Genomic DNA, 19,879 nt, shown 5'->3' on the forward strand with positions numbered 1-19,879 from the left:
TTCTTTAATTGTCTTGCGGAGGAATCCTATGTATGTCTAGACACAGTAATATTTACAATTCTCAGTAGTATAATAATACAGCGCTTAATTGTAAGTACAATAAGACAATTTGTTTATGTATTTCATATGCATGCATTTCAAAGGGATATTAGAAAATACATGGAAGTGGAGGCTATGCTTCCATTATTAGAGACTCTACACTTCAAAGTACTAGATATTGGGGAATACAAATGGGACAGTGCCCTTGTGCTCATGTCCAACATATGGACCCCACAGTGGAGATGGAATGCTGACCTAAACAGGCTTCTATTCTTTTTATGTTGTGTATTTAAGAAAGCCCAACAGATGTGACTTCCAGGGTGACTTTACATCTCCAGATGAATGTGCCTCAGAACATAAAAATGGACATTCCTAAAAACTTTTGCTCTGGCCGGAACTTTCTGTCAAGGGGTTGCAATCAGCATATGAATGGCTTTCAGTTATCACAGGTTTTATGTTTTAATTCTGTCTGAAGTTATGCAAACCAAGAAACTCTGCATTACACAAGCAGGCCCATTAATTTTTCTCTGCATTACAATGGTTTGGCCTACTAATTAAAAAAGCACAGCTTTCCCTCAATGAATTATTCTGTTTTCTGGAGCGGTTGGCTTAGAATCTTAGCTTTAAAATGAGACCAAGATGATCTGAATTGAACTTTTTTTAGGCCCACAAAATCACCCTGCCAGCTATTCCTATGCAGCTTCCAGGATTACTTTGCCACCCTAGACAGGTCCCTTTTATATATATTATTGTTAATAATAACAACAACGGGTAGGAAGCTGAAACTTAGAGATGATTTAGATCAGGCACTTCCTGACAATGTCATAAAAGAATGAGCCAGTACTAAGCTGCCCTGCCAGATTTGCACAAATCCAGCAGGGTATGATTTTTTAAAAAATGAGCGCAAAGATACCACAAGGCTCCCTGGAGAGGGACCTCGTAGAAACCCAAACAGGGATCACAAAGGCTTTTGCGATCTCCAGGAACACATGATTTAAAAGTCAAGCTTTAGTGAACCAAAAATAGTTGCAGCAGCAGAAGGAACAGCAGTCCTCCTGTTGTGTCTGCTGGGATGTGCATGGGAGGACTGAGGGGAGAGGAGGGGGAGCGTCAGGTGCATTTTATGTAGGGTGACTTACAAGCCAGTGTGTAACTGTAACTTGCTTCTCAGTGCAGCTCCTTGTCATCTGAACCCTCCCACAGGCTCCAATGGAATGTCCTTATGAGTAAGCATATTTCGAATCGTAGCTACAGAATGGTGAGTGTATTAATGCCTGCTTTTTTCCTATGTGATCTAACCATATTTGCTAGCATCATGACTGGCATTTTTAGCAAGCATGTAACTTAGTTACATTTCTATTACATGTTAACTGTTGAAAATATAATTAATGTGTTTATTAGCATTTGTTAACATCAGAATCCAGTTGCTTTTTCTGCATGAGTTTTACAGTTAGCAAGAGGCAAACTGTGTATACAGGCAGTCTCTGAGTTACAAATGTCCGAGTTACAAAGAACCCGTACTCACGAATGAACTGCCATAAAGCCTATTAATTTTTTTAAATTACTGCAGAAAAGCATTATCATAGACAGGGAGGAAGAGAGTGGGGGAAGCCTCTGTTTTCATCCAGAGAGGGAAATCTATTTGGTATTTCCTTGCTGCGAAGAGGGGGCACTGTTGAGTTTGGACAGCGGGGAAGGGGTAGAGATATTTGCAGTTTTTCCACTTTCATGGGGTGTCCTGCACCTCTAAGCCCACAAATGTGGAGAGCTGGCTAAATGTGATCCAACTTGCATACAAATTTGACTTAAAGATGATTTCTGTTTTCTCAGGAATGGAACTTGTTCACCATCCAGGGACCCAGGTAACTTGTACTTCTATTCCCGTGTATAAGTTTCATAAAATATTGTGTGTTTTAAAATTTCCCTGTATTTCTGCCATCCTGAAATCCCTCCTGGCTTTTAAATAATCCCTTTGCTATTGTTTAGAAGAGATAATGTTACATTCGATGCAACTAGATGAAATACGATGACAGGAAAGATGTGGTTGTATACAGCTCAGTATATAGCCATCAAGTAACATTAATGCTTCCTGCATTTGATATGAGATAAAGGTTTGATATGAGATAAAGGTATACCTTTGATCCTATAAGTCAGGGGTGGCATTGTGTGCATTGAACTTGCACCAACTTTATTTCAGACACAATGCACAATTTGCTTTCTTACGTACACCAGTATTTGTCATACTTTGTGCTGTAGGTTGTTATCCAGTCACACATCAGTATGATCAATGTGAATCCAGTCTAGAGCATAGATGAAAATAGCATGAATACTTCATCATAGAGAAAAAAAAATCTAATGGCTAGGAAGTAAATGGAGGCAAAATTTGTGCACCTGCTTAATGCAGGTGTGCAAGTTTCCCCTCCATTTACTTCTTAGTCCTTAAAATGGTGTACTTTTTACTTCCCAGCCATTTAATTTTTGTACTGAACTCTGATTTTATTTATTCATCAAACTGTCAGTAACTGCAGCAATATGTGCTCCAGCAAGGAACTGTAAAAAGGCAGAGGAAGTTCATAGCTTCTCCTTTAGACTACCCACAGACTCAAGGTTAAGTGTTGAAAAGGTGGCAGAACTGAGAAGGGTCAATTTAACACTGAAAACTGAGAGGATCACATTGTCAAGTGGCTATTTTCCCCTTCACCATTTTAGTGCACCTTCTTTCAGCACTTTCCCCCTTTACTAGTGGTTTTCAATTGAAATTGAGCATAAACTAGCCTATATGTTGTTTCACCTTGTCAATCTGTTACTTACTTCTCTTTGCTGTTATCTTGGAGAGTTGAAGCAAACCAGGAAATTGAGCAACAAGATTATAAACATTGGTCATCCATAAAAGCACACTTACAAAAGAGTGTGAATAAAGAATATTCAAAAAGAATAACTTAAATAATATGATCACAGCTGTGCATTTTGGAGGCACCAAAAACATGACCCCCATAAGTGCTTTTTCAGGCTGCTGCTGCTGCTGCTTCTTTGGGTGACTAACAGGCACAGCCAACAGAGTGGGGAGGGAAGACAAGATGGGTTCTGCCATGGAAGATGCTGGTTGGAGGATGAAGAGGGGGACCACCTATAGGAAGCTAGATCATCCCTCAGCTGTACCAAGGGTTGTTCAATGATCCACTAAACCACCATGGCCTATTTGCAGGATGGCTTAGCATGACATGCAAACCTGCCCATTGTCACCAGCTACTCCTGCTTTTTCTGGTTGTTGTTATCAAATGCTTGCTTGCTAGAGTGAAGAAGCTGGGGGTGGAATCTACTCCTCCTTTGGACCATGCCATTGTCTCAGCTGGAGGGAGAGACTGGGGAACAATCAGTTTGCAACGGTGAATCACAGGAGCAGGTCCATGGAGCTCTTTCAGTAAGTTCCCAGTTAGAGTGTGGACCCCAGAAGGTACCCCACCATGCCAAGTTGTGATGCTGACCTTGTAAGAGAACTTCCTTTCCACTTCAGGTGACTGACAATATGTGCCTGACAGAGTTTTTCAGGAGTGTGACATGTTATTTGTTTCTTTATGAAAGATATATCCATTCAGGAAGAAATGTGAAACAATACAGTGTGCAAGTCTTCTTGCATATATAATCTATATCTGTAACATGTATTTAGTTAAGGCTGCACTCCTATGCATAATAATAAATAATAGCTCCGCTGAATTCAGTAGTGTTTATTCCAGAGTAAACATACATACAATTGCTCTTGCTTTTCGTTAACAAGCAAAAATCTGTGTAACATTCATTTCAATGGAAATAAGGTTGACTTAGTGGGCTTCCCTTCATAAAATGCTCCCTCCATAAAATGTTAAATACAAAAAAGTTATTTTGTACAAAAGTTTTGTTTTTGTATTTAATTAACAATTTAAAGTTCAATATTTCAATATCAATATTTCCTCACAATATTGTAACATTACATTTAGAGAGAAAAGAAATGTGTATTGAATGAATAGTTTAAATGCCATAATGTTGATGTTTCTTCTCTTATTTAGAAATGAAAAAAGCAAAAAGCAAAATTGATTCAGTCCTAAGAAGTCAGGAAATTTATATGCCTATTTAATAATTCAGGATAATGCATTGTAAATTTGCATACCCTATTAGTTTTTTAGAACACAAATGAAATGCTAAACATTATGTGCAGTTTAGCAACAAATTTCAAAACTTGCAATGAGGAAACCTAAATCGATGGGTTTAATTTCAAGATACAGAGCCTTTTATAACAGCTTATTTCTTATTTATGTGTGCAAAAAGCAACAAAAGAATACTATGCATAGGCAAAGGTTACAGGTAAAGTGTAGCATGTGGGAAGGGGACAGTTAGACCTTCCCCAGCTGCAATCCCCCTTGAAAATGGACCCATGGGTAGCAATTGAGAAAAAAAGAAACTTTCATAATAACAAAGGAAATTTGGGACAGTGCAGAATAAATTCAGAACCTGGAAAATAAGTGGGGAAGGCTTTAGTAATGACCCCGAAGAGCAGCAAGCAGGTCTTTTTTCCATATTCTCCTGTCCAACTTTCTTGTGGTACTCTGAACATGCAAACACTCTGACTTCACTGGGGTTTTCTTCCTGCTCTTTTGGGGCAATATATTGCCTGTTGGAGGAGACCTAGAAATCCCAAAAGCTTTTTGTAATCATAGAATAGTAGAATTGGAAGGGGCCAGAAGGCCATTGGATCCAGCCCTCTGCTATTGCAAGACACTAAGTTACACCATCACATTCAGATGGCTGTCCAGATGCTTTTTACCTGTTTGGCCAAGTAAAGGTAATACGGATTTCTGGTATTCAGTTTTGCAAATTGTTCATTCCCCAACACAGACATAGCAAGTCAGGCTGGCTGCCTTAGTTTCTGATGGGAAGGGATAACTGCCGACTGATTGTGTAGGTAACTGTTAAGTGTCCATATTCTTTCTTGTCCTTCCAACACTACCAAAGAATCAAAGAAAAGACTGGGTTGGCACTCCATATCACTTGGCAGTGGATGGATTTAAGTCCCACATGCATAACTGGATACTAATTGGGAATCTTGAAAACTGGTTCAGGTAGAACTAGGAAGGCACCTTGTCCGAAACTGAAGAGCAGCTGACAGCTGACAGCGTTAACAAAACTGGTTAGTTAGATGTAGACTGACCTCAGTATGAAGTAGCTTCCAGTAGTTTTATAGAAACGTTTTCTTAATTCACCTTAACCACATTGTCAAGTTGCTATTTGTTAACGAAAAGGCATGTTAGGGTAAATGTTAGCCTCAGATTTACTCCCGAAAATTTAGCAGCTGCACAAGAGCAGGTGAAGCTGTTTTCATCACTCATCTGCGTTCCAGAGGAGGGGGACATTTTGGCTCCTGAATTTCAGCTGGACATTTAGCTGTTCGGAGGCACAGGAGCCCCACCACAAACAAACCCGTTAGTACTATGGTAATCCTATATGGCTTGCAAAACTTACACCCGCATCTTCTATTTTGTTTTACTTCTGTCATACAGGAACTTGTAATGCTAGTTTTTGTTGTTTCTTTTTAAGTTGGGGAGGGGTAGGGGGAAGCACCAGGAATCAAAAACCATGGGGACACACGCACCCCCAAGATTATTCAACAGCCACAGTATCTCCCGGAAGTAGCACGTACGCTGTTGCAGGCATACTTTATGTTTATGACTGAACAGCCCGATCCTAATCTGTTTCCTCGTAAAGTTGAGCTACATTTAATGAGATTTACTCGCGTTTACCCGGCCCGGTTCTAATCTGGGTCTGGGAGGGAAATTCAGGCAGTGATTTGATACAGGAAACTAGGATAGCTCTTGAGATGGACACGGGGAGGGGAAAATGCAAAGGCAGTTAAATGCGCAACGTCGGACGGAGGCATCCTCTGGATATGGCGTCGCTTTAACCGAATGAGGACGTTTCAAGCTTCCTCTTCCACCGCCTGCTCTTGCAGCCTCAACGGAAAGAGGCCGCGGCCTGAGCAGCAACCAACAGTAGCGGCTGCCTCAAGCAGCCCAACCCTGGCGGGGGAGGGACCGGAGGAGCCCCGAAGCAAAGAATGGTCCATGCGCGGAGCTGCCTTAGAAGGCGGCTCAGCTAAGCACCAAGCAGGAGCCGCTCTGCCGGGAAGGGGAAACCAGCCAGACTCGGGGGCGGCGACTTCTTTCTCGGCCTCCCTCCCTTCCGCGCCCGTCACAGGGGATGTTGTTACTCCACGGCTTGACAGCGGCGACCGTTTTTGCATGAAGCTTTTCTGCGAGCGCAAGGCCAGCGGGCGCGTTTGGCTGGGCAACATGCAGCAGAAACAGCAGCCGGCCCGGGAGGAGGAGAAAAAGGAGTGAGGAGGAGCCGCAGAGGCGGGTTCCCCCACCCATACACTTTCGGGTCGCTCGTCGCGCGCGTGTTTCTTTTTCCTTTCGTTTGATCTTTTGGTCACCCCGCAGCAGGAAAATGGAGCCCTTTCCTAGTAGCGGTGAGTACGCTGCCCCTTGGGCTTTGGTCTCTCTGCGCGCCAGCTGTACCCAGGCTCGCTGCTGCTGCTGCTGCTGCTGCTGCTGCTGCTGAAGCTGAAGGAATTAACCGGTCCTTCGGCGGCTGCCCAAGAAAGGCCGTGCCCCGGCTCTGAAACTTGCGGCATTCTCAAGGCCGCGCAGCTCCAAGCAGCCTGAAGGTCGGGACTCTCCTTCCCGAAAGTTAGCGCGTGGGGGCGGCAGCGCGCGCGCCAGCCCCTCTCTCCCCCACCCCCCGTGAAAGCTTCGAGGTAACCGAGCTACGAAAAGGCTTCATAGGGGAAACTGCAGCGAGCGGGGGCTTTTCCTCGCTTGAGAGACGTGTGTCCTGGAGCAGAACGTCCTGGATGTTGGCGCTACGAGTGGCAGCTTTGGAAAGGATTCCTGTTGAAGGTTAGGGTTTGGCTGGAACTGAGGTGCGCCCAAGTGCACGGAGGGCGGCGGGGAGGGTTCCCTGCCCGGTTCCGGGGCTGTACGCCAGTTACATCAGAAGAGGAGACCCCTCGGCGTGCTTCCAGACGAGCGCGTCTGTGCGCTACCAAGCAAAAACCATCCAGGCGCTCGGCTTCCTTTCCCTTCCCCCACGCAATTGTGTTTGCGCGGAATTTTATGGTTGGGTCCAGACAACGGGTGTTTGTGCCGCCTTTGCTCTGCGTCACTCAGTGGAAGTTTTGGGACACTCATGCCATTTTCTATACGTAACCCTGCCAGTTTTCTTACAACTCCTTCTGGGTGAGATGCATCTGAAGGAGAGAGAAACACACGAAGCGTGCAATGCCTTCCTTTTTCTAGTGTTTGGAGACTTCCTTCTGGACAGTCCTCGCATTGCCTGCCACTTGTAACTCTTTTGTGTTTTCCTATTGCTGCTTCTATCATTTTTATTACCATAGAAAATCCTAGGGTGGAAGATAGCATTTGCGTGGGAGCTACTGATTCTTCTTCAGTAGGCCAACCAATTTAGCTTTATTGGGGACCTAATCTGGAGAGCGGTGGGTGTCCATAGGAGCTAGGTGGAAAAGCCACTTACGTATCTGGGGCAAGAAGCTTCTCCGGTCTTAATTCGGTACTTAAACGAACATTACAGTCATTACTGATCTTTAGGTAATGTGAGCAAAGTTACTCTTACCTGGGTTGCACAAACCAAGAATACTTTTTTAGTTCTCTGTGCATGAATTTTGAACAATGTGGGTACTGATGGGTTTTTCTTTTGTGAAGCCTTCATAGGGATTCAGTATAGTAGTTGCAAGGTTTGAGTTGCTTTCAGGTAATTTGATAGGAGTATATCAACAATGCTGTTTCATGTATATTCATAGTTACACTTCATATGTAGAATGCAGTAAGTATTTTAAAATGTCCAACAGCAGAAAACTAAGTTGGTGTCATCAAATTGGTTTTTTGGGGGGGCGGGGGGATCTGTTTGGCAAAATGTAATATTGGATGTAGATGAAAGAACAGGTGTGAACTTGTTCTCTTTTATTGTTGAATGCCAGCTACTGTTTAGCCTTGAGAAATAATAAGTAAATTTATTAGGTTTACTTAGAAATAATAAACGTATTAGGTTTCTTAATAAAATTTTAGTATTGAAAGGATTAAAAGTTAGCATAAATACTGTGGAATGTTTTTCGCAGTCTTTTCTTGCTTTTTAAAAAGTTCTTTCTAACAAAATGGTAATAAAAGTCGCTACCAAATGACTATTTGGTAATTCAGTGACTACTAGTGTGGCATTTAAATCTGTAATAAACTTTGTGTCAGTTAAATGGAGTGGATGCTTTTGGTGAAACTCTCACTGCTAAGGATTTTTATCTGTATAAGAAATGAAACTGAAAACATGGCTTGATTACTGCTCAGCCAGAAACACTCTCTCTGTAGGTGTATTTCTAGCAAAGAAAAGGATGCTATACTCCATGGGATGTTGGTGGAGGATTTGAACTACTCAGTCCAGTACAGCACTCTGACACAACACTACACTGATTTTCAGGTGTATGCAGCACATGCGGCCCACCAGCTGGGCTTTCCTTGGTTCAGTCTGCTTATGGAGTGAGGGAATTAAGGCAGTTGGTCAGCATAGCATTTGCAGGGAAGAAATGTATGGTCTCCCATCTTTGGAACAGTCTGTCTTCTGTAGCCTACCTGGCACCAAATGTGCCCTTTTTTCAGTACCAGGTTAAGACAACCTTCTTTGTGGAGGCCTTTAAAGATCTCCCTGTTCATTCAGAGGCCAGACACATTTAGCCAGATGCCTTTCTTTTATTCTTGGCTGGATCTTTTTAATTGTCTTTTTAGTATCTTTTAATGTTCTTTTATGCTATTTTAAATTTATTTTTAATTCCTGTTAATATTTTTATCTATTGAATATTATTGTTTTTATACTTTGTTGCAAACCACCTAGAGAGCTTTGGCTACAGGTGGAATAAATAAAATTAAGAATAAGAATAGATGGAGTCAAAGAATATTAAGTACTTGCTTCCTTCTGGCCACTATTTCTTCCCATTGTGCTCAATTCTTGTATTACTGCTACAAGAAAATAACTTCTAGTGAGTAGTTACTGATGATGAAAACTGCTTTACCTCTAGCATAGGCCATCTGGAGTCTGTACATGAAATGTTCAGTGAGGCAGCTTGCTGAGACATGTCACAGTTTTGTTTGCAACCCCTGTGGAATGCATTACAGCAAACTGATCACATGGATGGAACTTTTAGCTATGTGACAGTGGTAGAGAATGTGGCATCTTCTTAATAAAAGGAAAAGTAGCTGTGCAAACGGTCCCTGAAGAAAACTCCTCTAACGCAGTGTCCTCAAATCTAGCTCATCTTAGAGCAGGAGACTGGTTGGAAAATAAAGGGTCAATTGAGCTCCTTTAGCCCTCTTTGCATGTTTTATGTTCCTGGAGATAATTTATTTTAGCCATATCTAAACTGCATATTGAGGACTCTCTCTCCCAGAACCCTCCTGGTTTGTGAATCTCTGTTGCATTATAGACAAACTATAACTTAGATATCTGTTATCATTCAAGTATTACTAGCATGTTTAGTGGTTCATTTTCGCTTGTAGACATTAACTACAATGTAGTGATCTTCACTGTGAAACAATTATGGTTGTGAAGAATTCAAGTCTTGGGAGCTCAGCTGCACTTAAAATAGGAGGAGGAGACACAGGAGTGCTTCCAAGCTTGGTTTGATGGTGCTATCAAGTTGCCCCATTCAGGGAATTTATGGGACTCCAGACAGTGCTGTCATCTGCCACTCATAACTGTTCTGTGTTCATCCACTGCTGCTTTTACATTTTTTCTTACAGAGAAAAGGATAGGATACTTTACAATTGGTAGTATTAGGAGCTCTCTTTCTACAAGCACCCCATGGAAAACAGCTCCCTCCTCTTTCAGTAGAACAGCACCTATAAATATGTATCTGGCTGAAGACTAATCAAGTCATGTTTTCCATTTCTGTTCTTACACTGATAAATATCCGGAGTGGTAAGAAGCAAATGAGTTCTGGTCTTTAGTCAGGATGGGATTATGACCTTCATTCTACTGCTCCAATGCTTTGCTATAGTTGTTGTGAATCTCTAGGGTCTGACAAAAAGCATGCTTGCACTTTTTAACCAAGTCATAGCACTCTCTTTAAAGAGTTTATTCCTTTTACTGTGTGTAAAAAAAACTCCCACGCAAGTTGCAGAAATGAATGAAATTATCAGTGATCAAAATAGTACTCGTCATGGACCAAAATTGACAGATGGGAATGAATCTGAATGTTACTTACCATAAGCACAGAAAGTGAGATCTTTTGTGTATAATATTTGTGACAGATAAGCAGTCCATTTTAAGTTGGGGTTCCCCCCTTCCCTGGAAGTTGCAGGATGGCAGCCAGACTCAATGTGGCTGGAGCCACACCCTGTGACTCTCTTTCTGTGACCCCCCCTTCTCCGCACCCCACTTGGCTTCTTTCCCAGTAGGCTTTTGGGGGAGGGAAAGGTTTGTCTTATTTTTCCCCTTTCTCTTATTTCTTTCCCCTTAGGAAATTAGATGGAAAGCCATAGGCTTTTTACATGAGGACTGCGTGCTAATGCTCATGAGTGGTGTTCCAGTTAACTAGAATGTTTTAAAAATTATTTTCCTTCCCCCATGCCCCCGTCCTCAAAGTCAAACTTTTATTTTTTCAGCATCTTCAATCTGTGTGTATTTAGGCATAGTTGGTATATTCTGGCTGAGGAATGTTGCTTAGACAGAAAAAAGCCCTACATGTATAGGACTGTACCCTAAGCTATGGATGAAATTGTGCTGTTTGGTAAGAAAATTCCCCCCCTAATGAATTAGAAATAAACTAATATTTCTGCTGTGCTGAGAGAACAAGAAATAATAATTCTATGTCAGTGGTTTTAATTTCCACATCACTGCTTGGGTATACTTGGATGAACTCGATTAAGAATGCAGATGAGCATAATCCAGGTACCATTTGGCAAGACTTCAGTCTGCTCTACTGACATATACCATCTTGATCTGTTTTACCAGGGCATGTGCTGGTATGAGCATCATGTCATTGTAGAGAGATAGTGTAAAGCCAAGCGTTAGCATAGTAACTCTACGATAAATACCATCGATGGCTTCAAACAATTCTGTCATACTATTCTGAGGCTGGATAATGCTGGATAATTATCATACCCTGCTATTTTTGTACTTCACTGAAACGACAAATGTAACTGTGTGGCTTGCTAACAAAACCTTTTGTAGAATTACATTGGCAATGGATTGGAATGATATAAAATCACCAAGAAAAAAGGCCGATTTAAGCCAAAAGTTTATATTATGGCAACACTTGATGAGAACTGCTCATGCTTATCCTAACGTTGGAATTGATGGTCTGGTAAGAAGGGAACGCTAATTTTGTGTCAAGGCCAATGGGATCCCCTGCAAAGTGCCACATAGATAAGGACTCTATTTGTCCTTCTGCATTAATCACATGTGTGTGCAGTTGTGTGTGTGTTTGGTTTCCTTCTTGCATGGGTGGGAAGTGCATGAAGACTGAGTTGCAAAGAGACTTTTATTTCCAACTAATTAATGTTTCCTGTGCTCTGGAAATGAAGTGGGGAGGAGGATTTCGAGAGAGAGCTTTTTAGAGAAGTTCTGATTGTAGTCTCTGTATTCCATTTGTTTATGTATGTTATAGCTTTTGGTGTTTGAGTTTTTGGTGTTTGAGTTTGATTTTTGGTTGGATTCTGAACAGTTGTGTTGCTTGGTATTCACATAAATAAAGTTCCTCCCAAAGGAGAAAACAGTTCAGCAAAGTCATGTGCAGTGTATTCCCACAGTTCCCCATGAAGAGAGCAGTGTTTGTAATCATATGTACACTTGAGAGGAGTGGAGATCACTGTGCTTTCAGCTGTTTCGCAGAAGAATGAAATGCAAATATAGTAATCTCGAAGAGCTGCGTAGGAGTGTACCCTTGTTTAAAAGGGGATAGGTCATGCTACTTGTTACTTTCAGTGGATGAAATTTGAATTTTATTTTGAAGATCTGTAAGAATGAAACAACCAAGAACATGACCTGCTTTAACATTAACAATGGTTAATTCTTGCCACTTGAAAAAATGAGTAGAAGAGCACAGGATCCAAGATATTCAACAAACTTGTTTTTATCCACTCCCAACTTTCAGAAATCTAATAATTTAGGGGAAATGCTTGTAATTAAATATGCAGTCTTAATTGTGTAGAATTTTCATGGAACTTGTTACTCCGCATTTGAAAAAGTAGAATTTGATTTGTTTATTTTTCTTCCTGGCACATGGGAGTGGTGATACTGATGATGACACAGAAGCAAAAAAGGGCTGAAGCCAACATTTTGTAATCACATAACTGATGACCCCTTCAGAACAGTTTTGGAGAGTGCATAAGGGCTGCAGGGAGAAGGAAACTTCAGTCTGTGACAGTAACTTCTCAGCAGGTGCAAAGACACCATTGGATACAATCCAAACATCTCCAGGAAGTCATTGAATACATGCTCATAATAGAGACCTGTGAAGGAATTTAAGTTGAACTGCCAAAAACCTGCATAAGTAACTCCTGGTTAATTCAATGGATTGTTATTTGTCCTGTAGTATTTAATGGTCAGTGAAGATAACCATAACAAAATCATTGCAAAGCAAAAACTGCTTTAAGCATGAATTCTGTTACTTGCAAATATATTAGAGGTTTTTCTTCAGTCTGTTACAAGTTAACAAGAATCTAGGTATTTCTGTAGAACAAGTTGTTCAGCATAGCATTATTTTAAAAATAACTTAAATTAAAGTTGCCTGAAGAGTTTTATTGCAAAGCTTTATAAATGGATAAGGTGAGAAATGCTTAACATAGTTTCAAATTTCAGAAGCTATTCTTACAGAGTTATATATGGGCATTTCTCCAGCTTTTGCCTATTATAGCAGAAACCCAACCTTGTGCCTTCCAGAATCGTTGGACTGCAACACCCAGAATTGCCAATCAATGGCCCTGCTGGATGGGAATTCTGGGAGTTGTGGCCCAAATGCCTCTGAAGGCCACTAGGTTGATTAATTCATACTTTATTCTTGGGTTAACTTTGGGTTGTTTTGACCATGAAACATCAAAAGAGCCTGGGGTTGAACATCATCCTGACAATCTGCAAATGTAATGTTTTTAGGTTGTTGCTGAAATGACTTGCATACATTTCTTGCAACTCATGGGTTAAGTAATCCACAGTTTGCCTCTGTTTGCCACTGTTATATCTGAAAAAAGGTAAAGTGTGGTGTAGGAATTAATGTGCTGGACTAAAAATCTGAAGATCTAGGTTCTAGTCCCTGTTTGGATGAATTTGGGCCAATCACTTACTTTCTGCCTAACGTACCTTACCGGGTTGTTACGAGGAGAAGAATTATGTATGCCTTAGTTTCCTTTCAGGAAAAAAGGTGGAATTTAAATTTAATAAAATAATGTCAACAAGAACTAGAAAATCCTACTATAGTTTTCTTGCCTGCTTGCAACATAGGTCAAGATTAAATAAAGCACAGGAAATATTAATTTGGACACTAATATATAGTGTTTTTGTTTCATTTTAATGCATGCTGTGCCCCCATTTCTTCCCCTGAGATGGCAGTTTGTTATTCATTATCCTACCACTTGGTATATTGAATTTATATATATACTTCTTTTGAGCAGCTTTAACTGTGCTCATTATTATCATAGGCTGTGGGAGAGGAGTGATTGGAGTATCGGATGTTTTTATTTGAGAAAAGCAACACTTGAAATAAAGGAGGGATTTTTCCAGATAAAGGAAACTACGATACTTTAAATATTGTTGTAATATTTTGTTGCAATAAAATAGTTAGTATAATGGAAATAGTAAAGATTATGTGTGACAAATATTTATTTATTTGATTTATGTCCTGCTTTTTTCTTACAACAAACTGAAAGTGGCTTACATCATCCTCTCTGTCTTAAGCAAACATTGATTCTGTGGGAAGTTCTTGGCCTATAGATAGTATGGGTGAATTCCAGCTGATGCTGTCTTTCACAGTATAATTTTATAAATTGCTGTTATGCTAATTACATTTTGGAGGACTGATGGAACTAGGTAGACCATCAGTAGGTCTGATGCAGCTATTTTTAGATAGTTAGAAAGGACCCCTCTTTTGCTGCTAACTTCTATTTTTTTAAAAAAGTGTACACGTGTTCAGGATCTAGTGGCTGGTGTATTGGGACACAACATGACATTTAAAACCTGGTTTTGGTCCTAAAGAATGAATTGCCTTTATATGCTTACTGTGATAACTTCTGTTTGTACATGGGGAAAATGCAAGATAAGTTTTTAAGAAATGGGTGAACTCCTGTTTAGGCTACAGTCAGGCACTCTGATGCATTTATTTCACCCAGAGAAGATTTGAGCATGTGCTTTACTTCCTATTAAGATTAATAAGGTTTTCAAATGCACAAATTTGGAAGGTTTTTCTTATTCTTTGGACTTTGTTAAGATAGCTATTGAGTGGAAGCTCAGTGGGAGCCCCCAATTATTAGCATGGCATTACATATTAGCTTTTTAGCCGATACGTTGTCATGAGTTTTCTGGTTAACTTAAAGTGGACTACATTGACATTAACACTTAGAACATTTGGGTGAGTTTTTATATTGCCATTTGTATGCTTGGGTATACAGATGACCTTGCATACATCCTCAAGTGCCTTTGGGAAGAGTGGGCCAAAGAAATATATTGGCAGGTTCCTTCTAGGATGAATATTTGTGGGGACACATTTCCCACACACACACACCTTTTTGCATCACCTCTTTTACCTTCTGACATGTTGGCCACTTGGCAGCTGTGTTGGTATATAGATGCAAGTGGGTGGGTGGGCTGTATCTATACACTTCATAAGGAGAAGTGATAATGTGTTCCTTAATTGAAGGCTGTTGCCTGAATACTGCTAGCCTCTACTAGCCACTACTTTATGTACTGCAGTTTGCTTCTTAAGAAGACGTGTTCGCAACCCTGGTATTAGATTAACGTTAAGCTGCTCAACTAACCTGGTAATGTGAAATCCTCTATACAGAGAGTATTTCCTGTCTGTATTGTGGATCCAGTGCTGGCAATTACATTCGCATTGTGATTGTGCTGGCAGCTTATTTGTATTTGCAAAAATATTTTAACTTCTCAAATCAAATTGAATATGTCATATAAGATGTGATTCAGCACAGCATAATATAAACAGACAGTAGTGGTAGAACAATAAAAAGGAATTGTTTTTCTCAAGCTTTCTGAGATCCTCAAGGAGCATGCTGTTAAATTAATATCTCACCCAGCCTGATCTTTTTGGCTGTCCTAATAAAAAGAAGCCAAGGTAAGGGCAGATACCCTTGTCCTAAAATACCTAACTCTTGTATTTACCCACAGGATTCTCATTAAATTGCATGATTGTCTACTTGAAAGTGGTTGTTAAAGTTTAAACTTCAATTATAATCAACAAATTATAATTTAATTTACATGTTATATTTGCTTCTCTTCTTTTGTATTTCTGAATAATTCTAATTCCACAAACAAGACTTTTTACCTGAGATCCTATTTAAAGTCTGGTGTCTTTGGACCAAATCTGCTATTAATTGCTCAAAAATCTGTTCTTAAAATATTTCTCTTTGCCATCTCTAAATTCAGCATCACACACAACACTGCTTTAAGTTTCCTCTTTACTAGCTAACCAGGCTTTATCTGAATCTATTCTTCTCAAACCTATTGTTTTCTGGATTGAGAGACAAGGAGGTGGGCAAAGTCTAGTCTAGTTTGTCAGTGACTTCAAAATATGCGCAGAAAAATAGTTAAGAAAAGAGGTAAAATAGAGGTTAGCTAAAGTGACAAGGATGGATGAAGTTAAAACTCTTAGCATTCTTTGCAAGATACAGTCCACAAATTTCATAAGGTCACAAGATTAAGAGTGAAATCCTATGCATGCTTTGGCAGAAATAAGGCCAACAACTTGCAGCATGCCCCAGCCATCTGAGAGTGGTGGACATTTTTTTCTGTTGGATTGCAAAGGATTGGATGTTGAATGCATAGGATTGAGCCTCAGAATTATTAAGGAAAGTTGTTAGAATGCAAGACTTTTAAGTTCAAGAAGGTAATATCTTAAACTGGAAGAAAACATGACAAAAATCCTTAAATAAGTGTGCAAAGATTTATGGGATAAGAATGAATCTAACAGAAAACAAAAGTGAAATGAAGTTCCTATTTTTCCTCTAGTATCCATGACATACCTATTCCTAGAACATCCACAGTGACTTTTTCTACTTGGGTGTATATGAAGTTTAGTTGCCCATTGTTGCCAGTCAGCTTTTATAGATGACCATGAGCATAGCTGGTGTTTTATTTATTAACATATATTTTGAAAAAAGTTATTACATAGCAAGAAGGGTTGGTTCCATGGCAAGTTTTCTGTTGAGAGAAAATCTTACATCATTTGAGAATTATGAACAGAAAACATAGTATATCCTTAAAAACATATGGCCCATGTCAAATATTTGCAACCTAGATATGGATAAACAGTGTTAATGAATTCTTACTGTAGTGCAGCTGTAATTTTAGTCACATTGTGTCTTCTAAAGAAAGTCTACAGTGCCTGGCAGGAGAAGCCTTTGTTTGCATGCATCTGGGAAACAAATAATGGGATACTGCATGTTTTGTCTCTGTACTCCAATCTCCAGATAATATTAGATGGCTCTACTATCCTATAGCCTTTTCCAGTTTCCGTATTTCTGTGGTAGTTGCTATGATTGCTTCCTTATTTCTAATTAGGAGACCATTTGATGCACAGAAATGGGTCAAAACATATTGTCTTTTAGGCTGCACATATTGCTCCACTTTTTTATTTTTTTGTTTTAATTTTGACACCAAACTTGAAAGCATGCACTTATTAAAGCCCAATCTTATGCATATGATCATTGTGTTATAGCCAGTATCTCTAGTGGAGACTGGTAGAAACCATAATTATGCATAATGAGTCCATGATAATTGAGTGATCTGAAATGAGAGAGAGGATATGATCACTCAGCGGATTCCAATATAAAGTTTCTACATTCAGCAGTGCTATGTAAGCACATTGATTATGTCCTGGATGTATGCACTATTGTACTTGATGTTAGAATAAAGGTTTGGTGGGAAATCTATTTTAAGGTGCCTTGCTTGTCAGCAGCAGCAGTAGTATAAGTAGCAAATGAAGAAATAGTGTGCCAAATTGTTTACACGTTTGTCTTATTGCACTAATATTCACTTGCTCAAGTATACACCTTGAGTAAAGGAACTCAGAGAGTAGCCATGCATGGGATTGTTCTAGTGAATGCCCAGAATGACTAGACTACCTTCTGGTCTTAAGGTAGTCATGATTCATTTGTTGTATTGCCAGCTGGAGTTTAGCTGAATGGGTGAAGTGAACCTTAGTAGTCCCAATCTAGTTTTGTATTTTTTGTGAGCCGTCCTGAGGCTTTGTTGCGATGGGGGCGGCATAGAAATGTTTTAAATAAATAAATAAATATTTGTAGAACCAGGAATTCTTAATCTTCAAATGAAGCTTCAGAATAAGGTTTACAGACAACATTTCTATCTAACTAGTAATGCTATCTTAGATGCAGATTGTTCATGGTTTAAATTTGGATGCTCTTATATCCTCTGAGGCTCTCAGAAGATATTTCTGTAAAAGGTTATTGGCTAGGAACTGATGTCATACTAACTGGTCTGTCATTCCCAGGATCCTCCTTTTTGAAGACAGGGAAAACATTAGCCCTCTTCCAGTCATCTGGCACTTCACCCATCCTCCAATTGCTATTCCACTTATAGTTTCAGAATGGAAGAGCAGTGCTTAGTTAATGTTTGGAGACATTCATCAGAAAGCAGAGGCTGCATTCAGATACAATACTGAGCCATAATTTTAACCATGGCTTATTAAACCTGTCACAGAGGCTTTCCTTTCCATCATATTGATTCATCCTATAAAGGTGCAGGCTTTGCTTCATTGAGGGACAATCCTGACCAATTGGCAGTACCCTCTGAACTTGAAGGATGAAAGGTATCTTGTGCAGGCCGAAAGGAGTAGAAGGTTACCTCTGTGCTGTTCCATCTAAATGTTGCACCTCAGAACATAAGCAAAAGAGGCTGAGACACCAATAGGATATTTCATATCTTGGCAGTGCCTGATTTCTTATCTCCTGGCCAGAAGTTACATAAAGTGGTTGAATGGAGAACATCTGTGTAGTTCCACTGCTACATGATCTCTGATTAACTACACTTGTTTCTGGAAAGCTCCTGAGTTTGCTGGAGAACATATTTAAACAACATAAAGACCAGGAGTTATCAAAAACAGCTCTGAGATAAAGTTGTAAAGAAGCATTAATGAGGGTTGGTTATTTTAAAAAAATCATATGAACCTATGGTTGCCTCCTGGAACAATGCTAAATTCATTATTACAAAATGGAAAAAATATGGCTCAACTGCAGTTCTGCCTAGAGAAGGCTGTCTACTAAAACTCAGTGAGTGGGTAAAGAGCACACAGGCCAATGGTAACTCTGAAGGAGCTGGAGACCAAGAGGCCAATGGTAACTCTGAAGGAGCTGGAGAGCTGCACAACAGAGACAGGAGAAACTGTCCATGGGGCAGCGATCACCTGGGCGCCCCACGTAGCTGGATTTTATGGAGGAGTGGCCAGCAGAAAGCTGTTGTTGAAACAAACCCACATCAAAGCCCATTTGAAGTTTGTGGAAAGGCATGTAGGAAACAACAAGCATATGGAAAACTGTTCTCTGGTATGATGAGACCAAAATTGAACTGTCTGGCTTTGCTGCAAATTGCTGTGTGAGGCACAAAACTGGTAGTGCTCATTGCCCTGAGAACACCATCCCCTCATGATGGTGGCCGTTGTAGCAATGTTTTTATTCAGCAGGGACTGGGGAATAGGTCAGCACTGAGTCGAGATGCAAGGAGTTAAATAAGGAGCAATTCTAGAGGAAGACTTGTTTCAGTCTGCACGGGACCTGGGTCTAAGGTGGAGGTTCACCTTTCAGCAAGACAGTAACTTTGAACACACGGCCAAATTGACTCTGGAGTAGTTTAAAAACAAGTACCTGAATCTTGTCTTAGAATACCCAGCCCTTGACCCTTTCAGGATCTGTGGCAAGACCAGTGATCCCCATCCAAAGATGACAGGCCTGAAGCTCTCAGAAAGAATGAGCAAACTTTGTTGGATGCAGATGTGCAAAGCTGGTAAAAACTTACCCCAAAAGACTCATAGCTGGAATTCTAGCCAAAGGTGCTTGAATGTAGTATTAACATGGGGTAAATCAGTTGACTTAGAAAGTACTAGTTTATTTTGGTTTACTTCATTTTTGTGCCACAATAAAATATTTGTAGCTTTCCAGTTTTGAGTATCTTGTGTATATCAAGTGGTATCCATCTCAAATCCATTTGAATTCCAGATTGCAACATACCAAATTGTGGAAAAGTCAAGGGCCAGGGGGAGGTCATTTCTTCTGCAATGCTTTGTAGCTTTGGTTAGGCAATAGTCTGTGGTGCTTGTAAATAGCCACTGGCATGTGACAAGTGTATTAGGACATAATGCCATTTTATGGCCACATTAAAAGTAGTTGTGTAAGCTCAGAGGGATTTAAAAAAAACAAACCGCTGACCATTTAACATGAGATTTCCAACAGGCTGTGTTGGGTGGTGGAATTTTAACTTAAATTTGCTGTAGCTGCTAAAAGCTAATATATTGAGTGGAGGCCCTATGTAGAAAGCTGTCAAAGGTTTCAGTAGTGATGTTTCCATGTAGCTG

General features: G+C 40.1%; 1 protein-coding gene across 2 annotated transcripts in view; it reads left to right on the forward strand.

Annotated features, from left to right (window-relative positions):
- The first annotated feature begins 6,251 nt into the window (after window positions 1-6,251).
- Window positions 6,252-19,879, forward strand: part of LOC123031173 (leucyl and cystinyl aminopeptidase) — a 57,132-nt gene continuing 43,504 nt past the window's right edge. The window contains exon 1 of one of the 2 annotated variants that reach the window (XM_044445736.1): window positions 6,252-6,538. In XM_044445736.1, the coding sequence (XP_044301671.1) occupies window positions 6,517-6,538 (22 nt within the window). In that variant the 5' untranslated portion in view covers window positions 6,252-6,516. Of the gene's footprint in view, window positions 6,539-6,851; window positions 6,969-19,879 lie in introns of those variants that run through there. The other variant, XM_044445735.1, reaches the window with a different exon arrangement.

The sequence above is a fragment of the Varanus komodoensis genome, unplaced genomic scaffold (assembly GCF_004798865.1).
Source record: "Varanus komodoensis strain SLA01 unplaced genomic scaffold, ASM479886v1 scaffold5, whole genome shotgun sequence".
In the NCBI taxonomy this organism is placed as follows: domain Eukaryota; kingdom Metazoa; phylum Chordata; class Lepidosauria; order Squamata; family Varanidae; genus Varanus; species Varanus komodoensis.